The sequence below is a fragment of the Bombina bombina genome, chromosome 10, assembly GCF_027579735.1.
Source record: "Bombina bombina isolate aBomBom1 chromosome 10, aBomBom1.pri, whole genome shotgun sequence".
In the NCBI taxonomy this organism is placed as follows: Eukaryota; Metazoa; Chordata; class Amphibia; order Anura; family Bombinatoridae; genus Bombina; species Bombina bombina.
The window spans coordinates 138,646,448-138,665,020 of NC_069508.1; the positions used below are offsets into that span (position 1 = coordinate 138,646,448).

General features: G+C 36.0%; 1 protein-coding gene across 1 annotated transcript in view; it reads left to right on the forward strand.

The window, feature by feature from the left end:
• Positions 1 to 17,307, forward strand: part of LRRIQ3 (leucine rich repeats and IQ motif containing 3) — a 154,434-nt gene extending 137,127 nt beyond the window's left edge. The window contains 1 exon segment of the mRNA XM_053693188.1: positions 16,785 to 17,307. Coding sequence (XP_053549163.1) covers positions 16,785 to 16,989 — 205 coding nt within the window. The 3' untranslated portion in view covers positions 16,990 to 17,307.
• The last annotated feature ends 1,266 nt before the right edge of the window (positions 17,308 to 18,573 follow it).

The window sequence follows — 18,573 nt, forward strand, 5'->3', positions numbered from 1 at the left end:
CTAGTCATAGACTGAGCCTCATTTTCGCGCCATTAATGAGCAGTTGTTTTTTGAGAGCAGGGCATGCAGATGCATGTGTGAGGATCTAAGAATCTCTGAAAAAGCTTTTAGAAGGTGTCATTTGGTATTGTATTCCCCTCAGGGCTTGGTTGGGTCTTAGCAAAGACTGTATCTGGGACTGTATAGGGGTTAAATTGAAAAACGGCTCCGGTTCCGTTATTTTAAGGGTTAAAAATTGGTGTGCAATACTTTTAAGGCTTTAAGACACTGTGGTGAAAATTTGGTGATTTTTGAACAATTCCTTCATACTTTTTCACATATTCAGTAATAAAGTGTTTTCTGTTTGAAATTTAAAGTGACAGTAACGGTTTTATTTTAAAACGTTTTTTGTACATTATTGACAAGTTTAAGCCTGTTTAACATGTCTGTACCTTTAGATAAGCTATGTTCTATATGTATGAAAGCAAATGTGTCTCCCCATTTAAATTTATGTGATAATTGTGCCATAGCGTCCAAACAAAGTAAGGACAGTACTGCCACAAGTAATGATATTGCCCAAGATGATTCCTCAAATGAGGGGAGTAAACATGATACTACATCATCTCCTACTGTGTCTACACCAGTTTTGCCCATGCAGGAGGCCCCTAGTACATCTAGTGCGCCAATACTTATTACCATGCAACAATTAACGGCTGTAATGGATAACTCCATAGCAAATCTTTTATCCAAAATGCCTACTTATCAGAGAAAGCGCGATTGCTCTGTTTTAAACACTGAAGAGCAAGAGGACGCTGATGATAATTGTTCTGTCATACCCTCACACCAATCTGAAGGGGCCATGAGGGAGGTTTTGTCTGAGGGAGAAATTTCAGATTCAGGAAAAATTTCTCATCAAGCTGAACCTGATGTTGTGACATTTAAATTTAAATTAGAACATCTCCGCGCACTGCTTAAGGAGGTGTTATCTACTCTGGATGATTGTGACAATTTGGCAATTCCAGAGAAATTATGCAAGATGGACAGGTTCCTAGAGGTTCCGGTGCCCCCCGACGCTTTTCCTATACCCAAGCGGGTGGCGGACATAGTAAATAAAGAGTGGGAAAAGCCCGGCATACCTTTTGTTCCTCCCCCTATATTTAAGAAATTATTTCCTATGGTCGACCCCAGAAAGGACTTATGGCAGACAGTCCCCAAGGTCGAGGGGGCAGTTTCTACTCTAAAAAAACGCACTACTATTCCTATCGAAGATAGTTGTGCTTTCAAAGATCCTATGGATAAAAAATTGGAAGGTTTGTACAGCAAGGCTACCTTCTACAACCAATTTCATGCATTGTTCCTGTCACTACGGCAGCGTGGTTCTGGTTCGAGGAACTAGAAAAGTCGCTCAGTAGAGAAACTCCATATGAGGAGGTTATGGACAGAGTTCACGCACTTAAATTGGCTAACTCTTTTATTTTAGATGCCGCTTTGCAATTAGCAAAATTAGCGGCGAAAAATTCAGGGTTTGCTATTGTGGCGCGCAGAGCGCTTTGGCTAAAGTCTTGGTCAGCGGATGTGTCATCCAAGACAAAATTACTTAACATTCCTTTCAAAGGTAAAACTTTATTTGGACCTGATTTGAAAGAGATTATTTCAGACATCACTGGGGGAAAGGGCCAGGATAGGTCTTTTAAGGCTAAAAATAAGCCTAATTTTCGTCCCTTTCGCAGAAATGGACCATCCTCTAATTCTGCATCCTCTAAGCAAGAGGGTAATGCCTCACAACCCAAACCAGCCTGGAAACCAATGCAAGGCTGGAACAAGGGTAAGCAGGCCAAGAAGCCTGCCACGGCTAACAAGACAGCATGAAGGAGTAGCCCCCGATCCGGGACCGGATCTGGTGGGGGGCAGACTCTCTCTCTTTGCTCAGGCTTGGGCAAGAGATGTTCAGGATCCTTGGGCGCTAGAAATAGTTTCTCAAGGTTATCTCCTGGAATTCAAGGAACTACCCCCAAGGGGAAGGTTCCACAAGTCTCACTTATCCTCAAACCAAATAAAGAGACAGGCATTCTTACATTGTGTAGAAGACCTGTTAAAGATGGGAGTGATACACCCAGTTCCAATAAAGGAACAAGGAATGGGATTTTATTCCAATCTGTTCGTAGTTCCCAAAAAAGAGGGAATGTTCAGACCAATTTTGGATTTCAAGATCCTAAACAAATTTCTCAGGGTACCATCGTTCAAAATGGAAACTATTCGAACGATTCTACCCACCATCCAGGAAAGTCAATTTATGACTACCGTGGATCTAAAGGATGCGTACCTACATATCCCTATCCACAAGGAACATCATCAGTTCCTAAGGTTCGCTTTTCTGGACAAACATTACCAGTTTGTGGCTCTTCCATTCGGATTAGCCACTGCTCCAAGGATTTTCACAAAGGTGCTAGGGTCCCTTCTAGCGGTTCTAAAACCAAGGGGCATTGCAGTAGTACCTTACTTGGACGACATTCTAATACAAGCGTCGTCCCTGTCAAAGGCAAAGGCTCATACGGACATCGTTTTAGCCTTTCTCACATCTCACGGATGGAAGGTGAACAAAGAAAAGAGTTCTCTGTCCCCGTCAACAAGAGTTCCCTTCTTGGGAACAATAATAGATTCCTTAGAAATGAGGATTTTTCTGACAGAGATCAGAAAATCAAAACTTCTAAGCTCTTGTCAAGTGCTTCATTCTGTTCCTCGTCCTTCCATAGCGCAGTGCATGGAAGTAATAGGATTGATGGTTGCAACAATGGACATAGTTCCTTTTGCACGAATTCATCTAAGACCATTACAACTGTGCATGCTCAAACAGTGGAATGGGGATTATACAGACTTGTCTCCAATGATTCAAGTAGATCAAAAGACCAGAGATTCACTCCGTTGGTGGCTGACCCTGGACCATCTGTCCCAGGGAATGAGCTTCCGCAGGCCAGAGTGGGTCATTGTCACGACCGACGCCAGTCTAGTGGGCTGGGGTGCGGTCTGGGAATCCCTGAAAGCTCAGGGTCTATGGTCTCGGGAAGAGTCTCTTCTCCCGATAAACATTCTGGAACTGAGAGCGATATTCAATGCTCTCAGAGCTTGGCCTCAACTAGCAAAGGCCAAATTCATAAGGTTCCAATCAGACAACATGACGACTGTTGCGTATATCAATCATCAAGGGGGAACAAAGAGTTCCTTGGCGATGAAAGAAGTGACCAAAATAATTCAATGGGCGGAGGATCACTCCTGCCACTTGTCTGCGATCCACATCCCAGGAGTGGAAAATTGGGAAGCGGATTTTCTGAGTCGTCAGACTTTTCATCCGGGGGAGTGGGAACTCCATCTGGAAATCTTTGCCCAAATAACTCAATTATGGGGCATTCCAGACATGGATCTGATGGCGTCTCGTCAGAACTTCAAGGTTCCTTGCTACGGGTCCAGATCCAGGGATCCCAAGGCGACTCTAGTAGATGCACTAGTAGCTCCTTGGACTTTCAACCTAGCTTACGTATTCCCACCGTTTCCTCTCATTCCCAGGCTGGTAGCCAGGATCAATCAGGAGAGGGCCTCGGTGATCTTGATAGCTCCTGCGTGGCCACGCAGGACTTGGTATGCAGACCTGGTGAATATGTCATCGGCTCCACCATGGAAGCTACCTTTGAGACAGGACCTTCTTGTTCAAGGTCCATTCGAACACCCAAATCTGGTATCCCTCCAACTGACGGCTTGGAGATTGAACGCTTGATTCTATCAAAGCGTGGGTTTTCAGATTCGGTGATAGATACTCTGGTTCAGGCCAGAAAACCTGTAACTAGAAAAATTTACCATAAAATATGGAAAAAATATATCTGTTGGTGTGAATCCAAAGGATTCCCATGGAATAAGATAAAAATTTCTAAGATTCTCTCCTTTCTTCAAGAAGGTTTGGAGAAAGGATTATCTGCAAGTTCTCTAAAGGGACAGATCTCTGCTTTATCTGTCTTACTACACAAAAGACTGACAGCTGTGCCAGATGTTCAAGCATTTGTTCAGGCTCTGGTTAGGATCAAGCCTGTTTACAGACCTTTGACTCCTCCCTGGAGTCTAAATTTAGTTCTTTCAGTTCTTCAAGGGGTTCCGTTTGAACCCTTACATTCCATAGATATTAAGTTACTATCTTGGAAAGTTTTGTTTTTGGTTGCAATTTCTTCTGCTAGAAGAGTTTCAGAATTATCTGCTCTGCAGTGTTCTCCTCCTTATCTGGTGTTCCATGCAGATAAGGTGGTTTTGCGTACTAAGCCTGGTTTTCTTCCTAAAGTTGTTTCTAACAAAAATATTAACCAGGAGATAGTTGTACCTTCTTTGTGTCCAAATCCAGTTTCAAAGAAGGAACGTTTGTTACACAATTTGGACGTTGTCCGTGCTCTAAAGTTCTATTTAGAGGCTACCAAAGATTTCAGACAAACATCTTCCTTGTTTGTTGTTTATTCTGGTAAAAGGAGAGGTCAAAAGGCGACTTCTACCTCTCTTTCCTTTTGGCTTACAAGCATCATCCGATTGGCTTATGAGACTGCCGGACGGCAGCCTCCTGAAAGAATCACAGCTCACTCCACTAGGGCTGTGGCTTCCACATGGGCCTTCAAGAACGAGGCTTCTGTTGACCAGATATGTAAGGCAGCGACTTGGTCTTCACTGCACACTTTGCCAAATTTTACAAATTTGATACTTTTGCTTCTTCGGAGGCTATTTTTGGGAGAAAGGTTTTGCAAGCTGTGGTTCCTTCCGTTTAGGTGACCTGATTTGCTCCCTCCCTTCATCCGTGTCCTAAAGCTTTGGTATTGGTTCCCACAAGTAAGGATGACGCCGTGGACCGGACACACCAATGTTGGAGAAAACAGAATTTATGCTTACCTGATAAATTACTTTCTCCAACGGTGTGTCCGGTCCACGGCCCGCCCTGGTTTTTTAATCAGGTCTGATGAATTATTTTCTCTAACTACAGTCACCACGGTATCATATGGTTTCTCCTATATATATTTCCTCCTGTCCATCGGTCGAATGACTGGGGTGGGCGGAGCCTAGGAGGGATCATGTGACCAGCTTTGCTGGGACTCTTTGCCATTTCCTGTTGGGGAAGAGAATATCCCACAAGTAAGGATGACGCCGTGGACCGGACACACCGTTGGAGAAAGTAATTTATCAGGTAAGCATAAATTCTGTTTTTCCCCAGAAATTTTTAATATACAATGTTTCCAATGCACAAGAGAATTGTGGGTAAGATATGCAAATTAGATATGCAAATTCTCAGTTTTTTTGCTTCAAAAATACTGTTTTGACACAGCGATCCTTTTAAACAGGATTATGACAGCAAACCAGAAATCACTCACTAGACAAGCCTGTTTCGTTCTTTTTGGAACTCATCAGTAGGAGATAGATTTCTGGTTGCTGCATTGGAAAAGCTATTTTCATGATTAAACCAAAATTCATTAAAATTATGAGGGGAGATAAAAAACTGAAATTAAAATCCTACATGTCTCAAAATTAAATCAATGTAAATATTTGCATAGGAAATTAGTACATCTAGGCAAGTATCCCCGCTTGCTTTTCCCCAGAAATTCTTAATATACACTGTTTCCAATGCACAAGAGAATTGTTGGTAAGATATACAAATAAGATATGCAAATTCTCAGTTTTTTTGCTTAAAAAATACTGTTTTGACACAGCGATCCTTTTAAACAGGATTATGACAGCAAACCAGAAATCACTCACTAGACAAGCCTGTTTCATTCTTTTTGGAACTCATCAGTAGGAGATAGATTTCTGGTTGCTGCATTGGAAAAGCTATTTTCATGGTTAAACCAAAATTCATTAAAATTATGGGGGGAGATAAAAAACTAAAATTAAAATCCTCCATGTCTCACAATTAAATCAATGTAAATATTTACATAGGAAATTAATACATCTAGGCAAGTATCCCCGCTTGGTTTTCCCCAGAAATTCTTAATATACAATGTTTCCAATGAACAAGAGAATTGTGGGTAAGATATGCAAATTATATATGCAAATTCTCAGTTTTTTGCTTCAAAAATACTGTTTTAACACAGCGATCCTTTTAAACAGGATTATGACAGCAAACCAGAAATCACTCACGAGACAAGCCTGTTTCGTTCTTTTTGGAACTCATCAGTAGAAGATAGATTTCTGGTTGCTGCATTGGAAAAGCTATTTTCATGGTTAAACCAAAATTCATTAAAATTATGGGGGGAGATAAAAAACTGAAATTAAAATCCTCCATGTCTCAAAATTAAATCAATGTAAATATTTGCATAGGAAATTAGTACATCTAGGCAAGTATCCCCGCTTGCTTTTCCCCAGAAATTCTTAATATACAATGTTTCCAATGAACAAGAGAATTGTGGGTAAGATATGCAAATTATATATGCAAATTCTCAGTTTTTTGCTTCAAAAATACTGTTTTAACACAGCGATCCTTTTAAACAGGATTATGACAGCAAACCAGAAATCACTCACGAGACAAGCCTGTTTCGTTCTTTTTGGAACTCATCAGTAGGAGATAGATTTCTGGTTGCTGCATTGGAAAAGCTATTTTCATGGTTAAACCAAAATTCATTAAAATTATGGGGGGAGATAAAAAACTGAAATTAAAATCCTCCATGTCTCAAAATTAAATCAATGTAAATATTTGCATAGGAAATTAGTACATCTAGGCAAGTATCCCCGCTTGCTTTTCCCCAGAAATTCTTAATATACAATGTTTCCAATGCACAAGAGAATTGTGAGTAAGATATGCAAATTAGATATGCAAATTCTCATTTTTTTTTGCTTCAAAAATACTGTTTTGACACAGCGATCCTTTTAAACAGGATTATGACAGTAAACCAGAAATCACTCACTAGACAAGCCTGTTTCGTTCTTTTTGGAACTCATCAGTAGGAGATAGATTTCTGGTTGCTGCATTGGAAAAGCTATTTTCATGGTTAAACCAAAATTCATTAAAATTATGGGGGGAGATAAAAAAACTGAAATTAAAATCCTCCATGTCTCAAAATTAAATCAATGTAAATATTTGCATAGGAAATTAGTAAATCTAGGCAAGTATCCCCGCTTGCTTTTCCCCAGAAATTCTTAATATACACTGTTTCCAATGCACAAGAGAATTGTAGGTAAGATATGCAAATTAGATATGCAAATTCTCAGTTTTTTGCTTAAAAAATACTGTTTTGACACAGCGATCCTTTTAAACAGGATTATGACAGCAAACCAGAAATCACTCACTAGACAAGCCTGTTTCGTTCTTTTTGGAACTCATAAGTAGGAGATAGATTTCTGGTTGCTGCATTGGAAAAGCTATTTTCATGGTTAAACCAAAATTCATTAAAATTATGGGGGGAGATTAAAAACTGATATTAAAATCCTCCATGTCTCAAAATTAAATCAATGTAAATATTTGCATAGGAAATTAGTACATCTAAGCAAGTATCCCCGCTTGCTTTTTCCCAGAAATTCTTAATATACAATGTTTCAAATGCACAAGAGAATTGTGGGTAAGATATGCAAATTAGATATGCAAATTCTCAGTTTTTTTGCTTCAAAAATACTGTTTTGACACAGCGATCCTTTTAAACAGGATTATGACAGCAAACCAGAAATCACTCACTAGACACGCCTGTTTCATTCTTTTTTGGAACTCATCAGTAGGAGATAGATTTCTGGTTGCTGCATTGGAAAAGCTATTTTCATGGTTAAACCAAAATTCATTAAAATTATGGGGGGAGATAAAAAACTGAAATTAAAATCCTACATGTATCAAAATTAAATCAATGTAAATATTTGCATAGGAAATTAGTACATCTAGGCAAGTATCCCCGCTTGCTTTTCCCCAGAAATTCTTAATATACAATGTTTCCAATGCACAAGAGAATTGTGGGTAAGATATGCAAATTAGATATACAAATTCACAGTTTTTTTGCTTGAAAAATATTGTTTTGACACAGCGATCCTTTTAAACAAGATTATGACAACAAACCAGAAATCACTCACTAGACAAGCCTGTTTCGTTCTTTTTGGAACTCATAAGTAGGAGAGAGATTTCTGGTTGCTGCATTGGAAATGCTATTTTCATGGTTAAACCAAAATTCATTAAAATTATGGGGGGAGATTAAAAACTGATATTAAAATCCTCCATGTCTCAAAATTAAATCAATGTAAATATTTGCATAGGAAATTAGTACATCTAAGCAAGTATCCCCGCTTGCTTTTTCCCAGAAATTCTTAATATACAATGTTTCAAATGCACAAGAGAATTGTGGGTAAGATATGCAAATTAGATATGCAAATTCTCAGTTTTTTTGCTTCAAAAATACTGTTTTGACACAGCGATCCTTTTAAACAGGATTATGACAGCAAACCAGAAATCACTCACTAGACAAGCCTGTTTCGTTCTTTTTGGAACTCATCAGTAGGAGATAGATTTCTGGTTGCTGCATTGGAAAAGCTATTTTCATGGTTAAACCAAAATTCATTAAAATTATGGGGGGAGATAAAAAAATGAAATTAAAATCCTCCATGTCTAAAAATTAAATCAATGTAAATATTTGCATAGGAAATTAGTACATCTAGGCAAGTATCCCCGCTTGCTTTTCCCCAGAAATTCTTAATATACAATGTTTCCAATGCACAAGAGAATTTTGGGTACGATATGCAAATTAGATTTACAAATTCTCCATTTTTTTGCTTCAAAAATACTGTTTTGACACAGCGATCCTTTTAAACAGGATTATGACAGCAAACCAGAAATCACTCACTAGACAAGCCTGTTTCGTTCTTTTTGGAACTCATCAGTAGGAGATAGATTTCTGGCTGCTGCATTGGAAAAGCTATTTTCATGGTTAAACCAAAATTCATTAAAATTATGGGGGGAGATAAAAAACTGAAATTAAAATCCTCCATGTCTCAAAATTAAATCAATGTAAATATTTGCATAGGAAATAAGTACATCTAGGCAAGTATCCCCGCTTGCTTTTCCCCAGAAATTCTTAATATACAATGTTTCCAATGCACAAGAGAATTGTGGGTAAGATATGCAAATTAGATATGCAAATTCTCAGTTTTTTGCTTCAAAAATACTGTTTTGACTCAGCGATCCTTTTAAACAGGATTATGACAGCAAACCAGAAATCACTCACTAGACAAGCCTGTTTCGTTCTTTTTGGAACTCATCAGTAGGAGATAGATTTCTGGTTGCTGCATTGGAAAAGCTATTTTCATGGTTAAACCAAAATTCATTAAAATTATGGGGGGAGATAAAAAACTGAAATTAAAATCCTCCATGTCTGAAAATTAAATCAATGTAAATATTTGCATAGGAAATTAGTACATCTAGGCAAGTATCCCCGCTTGCTTTTCCCCAGAAATTCTTAATATACAATGTTTCCAATGCACAAGAGAATTGTGGGTAAGATATGCAAATTCTCATTTTTTTTGCTTCAAAAATACTGTTTTGACACAGCGATCCTTTTAAACAGGATTATGACAGCAAACCAGAAATCACTCACTAGATAAGCCTGTTTCGTTCTTTTTTGAACTCATCAGTAGGAGATAGATTTCTGGTTGCTGCATTGGAAAAGCTATTTTCATGGTTAAACCAAAATTCATTAAAATTATGGGGGGAGATAAAAAAACTGAAATTAAAATCCTCCATGTCTCAAAATAAAATCAATGTAAATATTTGCATAGGAAATTAGTACATCTAGGCAAGTATCCCCGCTTGCTTTTCCCCAGAAATTCTTAATATACACTGTTTCCAATGCACAAGAGAATTGTGGGTAAGATATGCAAATTCTCAGTTTTTTTGCTTCAAAAATACTGTTTTGACACAGCGATCCTTTTAAACAGGATTATGACAGCAAACCAGAAATCACTCACTAGACAAGCCTGTTTCGTTCTTTTTTGAATTCATCAGTAGGAGATAGATTTCTGGTTGCGGCATTGGAAAAGCTATTTTCATGGTTAAACCAAAATTCATTAAAATTATGGGGGGAGATAAAAAACTGAAATTACAATCCTCCATGTCTCAAAATTAAATCAATGTAAATATTTGCATAGGAAATTAGTACATCTAAGCAAGTATCCCCGCTTGCTTTTCCCCAGTAATTCTTAATATACAATGTTTCCAATGCACAAGAGAATTGTGGGTAAGATATGCAAATTAGATATACAAATTCTCCATTTTTTTGCTTCAAAAATACTGTTTTGACAGAGCGATCCTTTAAAACAGGATTATGACAGCAAACCAGAAATCACTCACTAGACAAGCCTGTTTCGTTCTTTTTGAAACTCATCAGTAGGAGATATATTTCTGGTTGCGGCATTGGAAAAGCTATTTTCATGGTTAAACCAAAATTCATTAAAATTATGGGGGGAGATAAAAAACTGAAATTAAAATCCTCCATGTCTCAAAATTAAATCAATGTAAATATTTGCATAGGAAATTAGTACATCTAAGCAAGTATCCCCGCTTGCTTTTCCCCAGTAATTCTTAATATACAATGTTTCCAATGCACAAGAGAATTGTGGGTAAGATATGCAAATTAGATATACAAATTCTCCATTTTTTTGCTTCAAAAATACTGTTTTGACACAGCGATCCTTTTAAACAGGATTATGACAGCAAACCAGAAATCACTCACTAGACAAGCCTGTTTCGTTCTTTTTGAAACTCATCAGTAGGAGATATATTTCTGGTTGCTGCATTGGAAAAGCTATTTTCATGGTTAAACCAAAATTCATTAAAATTATGGGGGGAGATAAAAAACTGAAATTAAAATCCTACATGTCTCAAAATTAAATCAATGTAAATATTTGCATAGGAAATTAGTACATCTAGGCAAGTATCCCTGCTTGCTTTTCCCCAGAAATTCTTAATATACAATGTTTCCAATGCACAAAAGAATTGTGGGTAAGATATGCAAATTCTCATTTTTTTTGCTTCAAAAATACTGTTTTGACACAGCGATCCTTTTAAACAGGATTATGACAGCAAACCAGAAATCACTCACTAGATAAGCCTGTTTCGTTCTTTTTTTTAACTCATCAGTAGGAGATAGATTTCTGGTTGCTGCATTGGAAAAGCTATTTTCATGGTTAAACCAAAATTCATTAAAATTATGGGGGGAGATAAAAAAAAACTGAAATTAAAATCCTCCATGTCTCAAAATTAAATCAATGTAAATATTTGCATAGGAAATTAGTACATCTAGGCAAGTATCCCCGCTTGCTTTTCCCCAGAAATTCTTAATATACACTGTTTCCAATGCACAAGAGAATTGTGGGTAAGATATGCAAATTAGATATGCAAATGCTCAGTTTTTTTGCTTAAAAAATAATGTTTTGACACAGCGATCCTTTTAAACAGGATTATGACAGCAAACCAGAAATCACTCACTAGAGAAGCCTGTTTCGTTCTTTTTTGAACTCATCAGTAGGAGATAGATTTCTGGTTGCGGCATTGGAAAAGCTATTTTCATGGTTAAACCAAAATTCATTAAAATTATGGGGGGGATAAAAAACTGAAATTAAAATCCTCCATGTCTCAAAATTAAATCAATGTAAATATTTGCATAGGAAATTAGTACATCTAGGCAAGTATCCCAGCTTGTTTTTCCCCAGTAATTCTTAATATACAATGTTTCCAATGCACAAGAGAATTGTGGGTAAGATATGCAAATTAGATATACAAATTCACAGTTTTTTTGCTTGAAAAATATTGTTTTGACACAGCGATCCTTTTAAACAAGATTATGACAACAAACCAGAAATCACTCACTAGACAAGCCTGTTTCGTTCTTTTTGGAACTCATCAGTAGGAGATAGATTTCTGGTTGCTGCATTGGAAAAGCTATTTTCATGGTTAAACCAAAATTCATTAAAATTATGGGGGGAGATTAAAAACTGAAATTAAAATCCTCCATGTCTCAAAATTAAATCAATTTAAATATTTGCATAGGAAATTAGTACATCTAAGCAAGTATCCCCGCTTGCTTTTTCCCAGAAATTCTTAATATACAATGTTTCAAATGCACAAGAGAATTGTGGGTAAGATATGCAAATTAGATATGCAAATTCTCAGTTTTTTTGCTTCAAAAATACTGTTTTGACACAGCGATCCTTTTAAACAGGATTATGACAGCAAACCAGAAATCACTCACTAGACAAGCCTGTTTCATTCTTTTTGGAACTCATCAGTAGGAGATAGATTTCTGGTTGCTGCAAATATTTACATTGATTTAATTTCGAGATATGGAGGATTTTAATTTCAGTTTTTTATCTCCCCCCATAATTTTAATGAATTTTGGTTTAACCATGAAAATAGCTTTTCCAATGCAGCAACCAGAAATCTATCTCCTACTGATGAGTTCCTAAAAGAACGAAACAGGCTTGTCTAGTGAGTGATTTCTGGTTTGCTGTCATAATCCTGTTTAAAAGGATTGCTGTGTCAAAACAGTATTTTTGAAGCAAAAAAACTGAGAATTTGCATATCTTACCCACAATTCTCTTGTGCATTGGAAACATTGTATATTAAGAATTTCTGGGGAAAAGCAAGCGGGGATACTTGCCTAGATGTACTTATTTCCTATGCAAATATTTACATTGATTTAATTTTGAGACATGGAGGATTTTAATTTCAGTTTTTTATCTTCCCCCAAATAATTTTAATGAATTTTGGTTTATATATATATATATATATATATATATATATATAAAAACACTGGTAACCAAATTTTATAGGTACCAGAACTTATACCAGCTGGGGTCAGCAGCTTGTTACTCAACTAGTTATAGTGACCAGCAGTAATGAGCTACATTTATTAAATGAGACACTAACAGCATGTGGTCATTAGATTTTGTACAACTGTATTAACTGAGCTATCAAAATGTTGCCAATATTTTATTTTAATACCATTTAAATTAAGATCTAGCTATCTGTTTCAAACCCTGTGTTCACGTGACTGTTGATTAAGAAGAGGTGGGTAATCATATTTATGTTTAGAAGATTGGATTAACCAAGAATTAGTTGGTTGGTCTTGGTGTATTAGAAAGAAAGATGTAACTGCTTCGTGCATATTGTATATATATTGTTTCACAGTATTTTGATTAGATTGCTGTTTTTTTTCATGGTATTAGCACAATGAATCTCAGTAGTTACCCTCAACCTACACATTCAATCTACCGATGGGTTTCACTAAGGTTGATATACTAGGTTGTTTCTCTCTTACACAATTGGCATTCATCTAAAATTTATGTTACAGTACATGTCATGATTGTACAACCTATTCTTGCCCCAAAATCCTAATACCCCCATTTATGAAGCTATGTAACTAGCTTTGTGGCCATTTTGGTGCAAGCAAAAGTTATGATGCACCAGTCTACTGATTCTTAATTTGTCCGCAACCACAGAGGTTGCAGATGTAAAAAATCCTGGACAAATGAGTCTGGGATTACTTACAAGCTCTGGTGCTGCCAGTTGATTGAGCAAAAAGGGGGGTTGGGGCTGCACAAGACGAACGGTAGACAGAGGGTACTCTGAAACCATTCCCAAATCTGGCGCTGTCAAAATTTTCTGACATATATTGGGCTAGATTACAAGTGGTGTGCTACATTTATCTGATATAGCAATGTCACGCCCGCATTTATTTACTTGCGCATTACAAGTTGAAAGTAAACTCGTTCGATTGAGGGCTAACAAATTTAATGCACGTTGGGTTAGCGTGACTGTATGTATGTATGTATGTATTGGGTACTTGTAAAGCGCGGCTAATCAACCGTAAGGGTCTCAAGGCGCTGCTCATTTTATCGACCTCGGAAGGATGAAAGCCTTAGCATGCTGAGCTATCTGTCCAGCTAGAGACGGAAAGGTTAAGGCTAAAATAAAAGTTGCACCTAACACAACATACATTCATTAAAATGAGCAGTTACACTCATATATACCTGTCTGATAAAAAATATTCATAAAAATATTAATAAAAATATGTATAAGTGTTCAAAGGTATAAGGTCATGTGCTTGACTATAATAATATAATTCTATAATAATATTTAATCATGCATTTTACTGTGTATTTATTTTAATATTTAACATTACAATGTTCTTTATATAGGGGGAAATGTTTTGTATTTTTAAATTGATATTCATATATATATATATATATATATATATATATATATATATATCTGTATACAGCTACACCTGTATATATCCATATAGATATATAGGTGTAGATATATATTTTACATTAACATTATCATGTACATATAGAAATAAATATTTAAAAATAAAAGGAACATTTTTTTGGGTTAGCTCACATGAAATATTAGCTATCTTAAATATTCTATTGAATTTTTTAGAATATTTAAGTACATCTATAATAATTATTTAAATTAATTATTAATACTTTTCAATATTTTATATTTAATAAACACATAATGCACCTTAATATAACTCATGTCGGGTTAGTGCACATGAAGAATTAGTGTATTCCTGTCAGACATATGTGTCGAAACCCAACAGGAGTACAATAATTCTTAATGTGAGGTTCATTGCGGCTGTTTGCGCATGTCAGAAGTAGCACCTGTATTACAGGTTGAAAATAAACTTGTCCGATTGAGCGTAATTGAACTTAACGCATTTCGGAATAGCGAGACTTCAGAGTTCAGGTTAACTTCTACGCTTGACTAAAATGTTGCACAAAAAACACCAAACTGATATTTAAAAGTACAGTTACACTCATAATAACATTATCTAATAAAAAATATTTTTAAAAAATGCATAAAAAGTTATAAGGGCTCAAAGATATAAGGTCTCAGGTGTTATAAAAAAAGCAGGCAAAGGTATTTAACACCGAGATACATACTTACACGTCTAAATATGTATATGTATGTATAGATATATATTTATATGTGTGTACATATGTATTTATGTATTTATATGTGTACATATGTACAGGTGGCCCTCGTTTTACAACGGTTCAATTTACACCGTTTCAGAATAACAACCTTTTTTTCCAGTCATGTGACTGCTATTGAAAAGCATTGAGAAGCAGTGCATTTATTAAAATAACCAGTAGGTGGAGCTGTCCGCTTGTGTTGCAGCAAAGTCAAGCAAGCTGAAATTAATCAGTTTAACCAGACCTGAGCTATTGAGCAGATTTCAAAGGGACAAGATCTTCCTGTCTATAAATCAGTCCAGATTGGAATGCATAGAAAGAACTGTTTGCAGAAAAATGCAAGTGAAGTCTGTGTTGTGTGATTATTTTACTAGGTTTATAATGCTGTTTAGCAAATGTTTTTGTTCATTTAACTTAGTTTAATTATATATTCTGTGTTGTGTGACTATTTTATTAGGTTTATAATGCTGTTTAGCATTTAAAGTCTTCATTCCAAAGCTTTAAAAATAATGTATTAGGTGTTACTTATGACAATTTTAAGAGGGGCCTGGAACCTATCTCCCTCACTTCCCATTGACTTACATTATAAACTGGGTTTCAATTTACAATGGTTTCGATTTACAACCATTCCTTCTGGAACTTAACCCCGGCGTAAACTGAGGGCTACCTGTATTTACAGACATATATACATATAAACACATAAATACATATGTACACACATACAGACATATATGTAAATGCATTGAAGCCCTTTGCAGTCAAGTAGATGAAACCATGTAAAATTATATTTATGCAATATTCATATTCAATAAAGTGTTATACTGTATATTTACTGTATATATTTCACATTCTAATGTTCTTCACATAGGGGAATATGTTCTAAGTATTTTTAAAAAGATATTCCTATATATATATATATATATATATATATATATAAATAAATATGTATTTATGTATAAATAGAACACATTCTTCTATGAGTAGAACTTTGAAATGTTCAAATTTCATGTCGGGTTAGTACACTTGAGAAAATGCGATTCAGTATGCACGACTCATTGGGTGTTCGTTCCCCCCCTACACTTTTCTCGCTCCTTTGGAGTTTATGGGGGAAATACATAAACACGGTCAAGATATTCTAAGTTTGGCTTTTCGCGCGTCATGTTAGCGCTCATACAAAATCATTTTACTTTCAACTTGTAATACGCATGGTACCCGATGCACGCAAAAGCTTACTTTTAGCAGAGTTAATGTGCAAAAGGGAGCGTAAAATACAGCTCCACTCATAATATAGCCTGGTGTCGGGTTAATACGTGAGCTATAAGTGTTAGTTTCTTTTTTCTGTGCTCTCCATTGAAGTCTATAGGGAGAATAAAAAGTATTTTAATTAACATGTGGTGGGTTTTCCTCGCATGCAATATATTTACTTTCAACTTGATAACCCGTACGCGCAAAATCTTTACTTCTGGCGGCGTTATCGCTCGAGCGAAAGTTTTAAGTAGAGCACCACTTGTAATTTGGCCCATTATTTGTTTAATAGACATAAATTTAAATGCGGCCCTTAAAGCATCTAAAATATTAATGTCGGCCCCCAAATGCTAGGAAGTTATCCATCTCTGATCTAATGTTTATGTATACATGTAACCTCTGAAATTTGAAAACTAATTCAGCGTCATTTTTAATATTTCCTTTTCATAAGGTATGCAATGTTCTCTACTTCAATGACTAGATTAAAAAAAAAGTAGCGTTGATTGCTTCAATTGTTAAGAGGATTAAATGTACAAGTGAGAGAAGCAATGCAAAAATATTTGTATTAAACACATTTATATATTTTTTTTTTCCAGACAACTTGTGCTGCAAGCTGAAAATGCTTCTGAAAAAGCTGTTCTTGACTCCCTTGTCCTTCAAAAAGCTAATGATAGGTTGCAAGAAGCCCAGACTCACATTACCTCTCTGAAAGGTCGGCACATTACGTTAAAGCCCATGACCAAGATACCAGTAAATCAGCCAGTTTCCAAGGAAACACTTCAAAAACATTTAAGCATTTAAAATTATTATAGCAAACAACTTGTCAACAACTGATGTATTCAAATGTGAAAGAAAAATTTTATTATGTAGCAATAATTGCATTAGAGATCATCCAATTATGGTCTTGTATAATGGTGACAAGATAACTGTAGTATTAATGTAAAATGTAAATAATCAGATTGCATCTTGTTTTTAGGTAAAATTACACATTGCACAAGGATTGTTTATTTACACATTTACATTCAGATAATGCTTAAAGAATACACAAAATATATTCATTTTGTAAAGATTCCGTACATTAAAGGGACATGCAATTAAATATTAAATGTTTCAAAAAGATATTGTAATGTTAAGACATTTTTACATTAACTTTTATTATCAAATTTACTTTGTTCTCTTTGTATTATGTGTTGAAAATATGAACATATACTAAGCAGCAGCAATGCAGTACTGGGAATTAGCTGGTGATTGGTGGCTACACAGATTTGTCTCTTGTAATTGGCTCACCAGATGTGCACTGCTAGACAGCAGTAATTCATAGCTGCTTTAAAGCTGAATGTAAATGTGGCCCCAATTATAATCTATAGGCTGAGGCTACTTTTCTGACTGAATTGATGCAATCACAATTGCGTGTTTATGGCTATTTCCTACACCTAACATCTTGATTTTGAATGTTTGCAAAAAGATCTGTTTTTGCTATGATGCTGAAAATGTATCAGCGATCACAAAGCTATTTGGAGTGATTTTTCAGTACCATTTTGAGTCATTTTTTTATTTTTCAAATTTGACACCTCAAGGCACATTATAAAGCCCCAAAATAGGCTTTTTTTGACATATTTTGAACTATTTAGAAACAGTCTATTATCTTATACATGTGCAAACCATTCTGAAATTGCCACAGGAGACAACATGGTATTGATTCATTAAAGCTCTATTCATCACTATTGTATTGGCTAAATACGGTGGTTATAGCACACATTTACCCTATATATAGTTACATATACATATATGCTGAGTATGTGTTATCCTTTACAGCTAAGAGGATCTACAGGAAAGGTCACATCAGGACCAGAACATCAAAATGGCAAGGAGAAATTTCTTAAAGTAAATGTTTGATTATAAGGGACCGATTTATTATCTGTTGGACAGAAATGATCCGCTGTAGCAGATTATGTCCACCCGACATCCCTGTCAGCATTTAACATTGCATATCGCTGTCGGCATTTAACATTTCACAAGCAGTTCTAATGAACTGCTTGTGCAATGCTGCCCCCTGTAGATTCGCGGCCGCTAGCAGGGGGTGTCAATCAAACATATCATAAGCGATTGGGAGCGAATTGATGTCCGCAGCCTGCTTCTTAAGTCCTGTTTCCGGCAAGTCTGAAGGCTCACGCGGAAACAGGAGCATTGAGGGCCATTCGGCCTTAATAAATTGGCCCCTATGTCACATTCATGATGTTACATTTGTCACTATTAGTACAGGAGCCTTCATCAATATGTTTTAAAACAGGATTACTCAATTGTTCCATAGGAAACTATTGCAATCTGTTTCCATCTCCATCACTGGTAAATTATCTAAATGCAATTTGTATGTTGGCATGATGG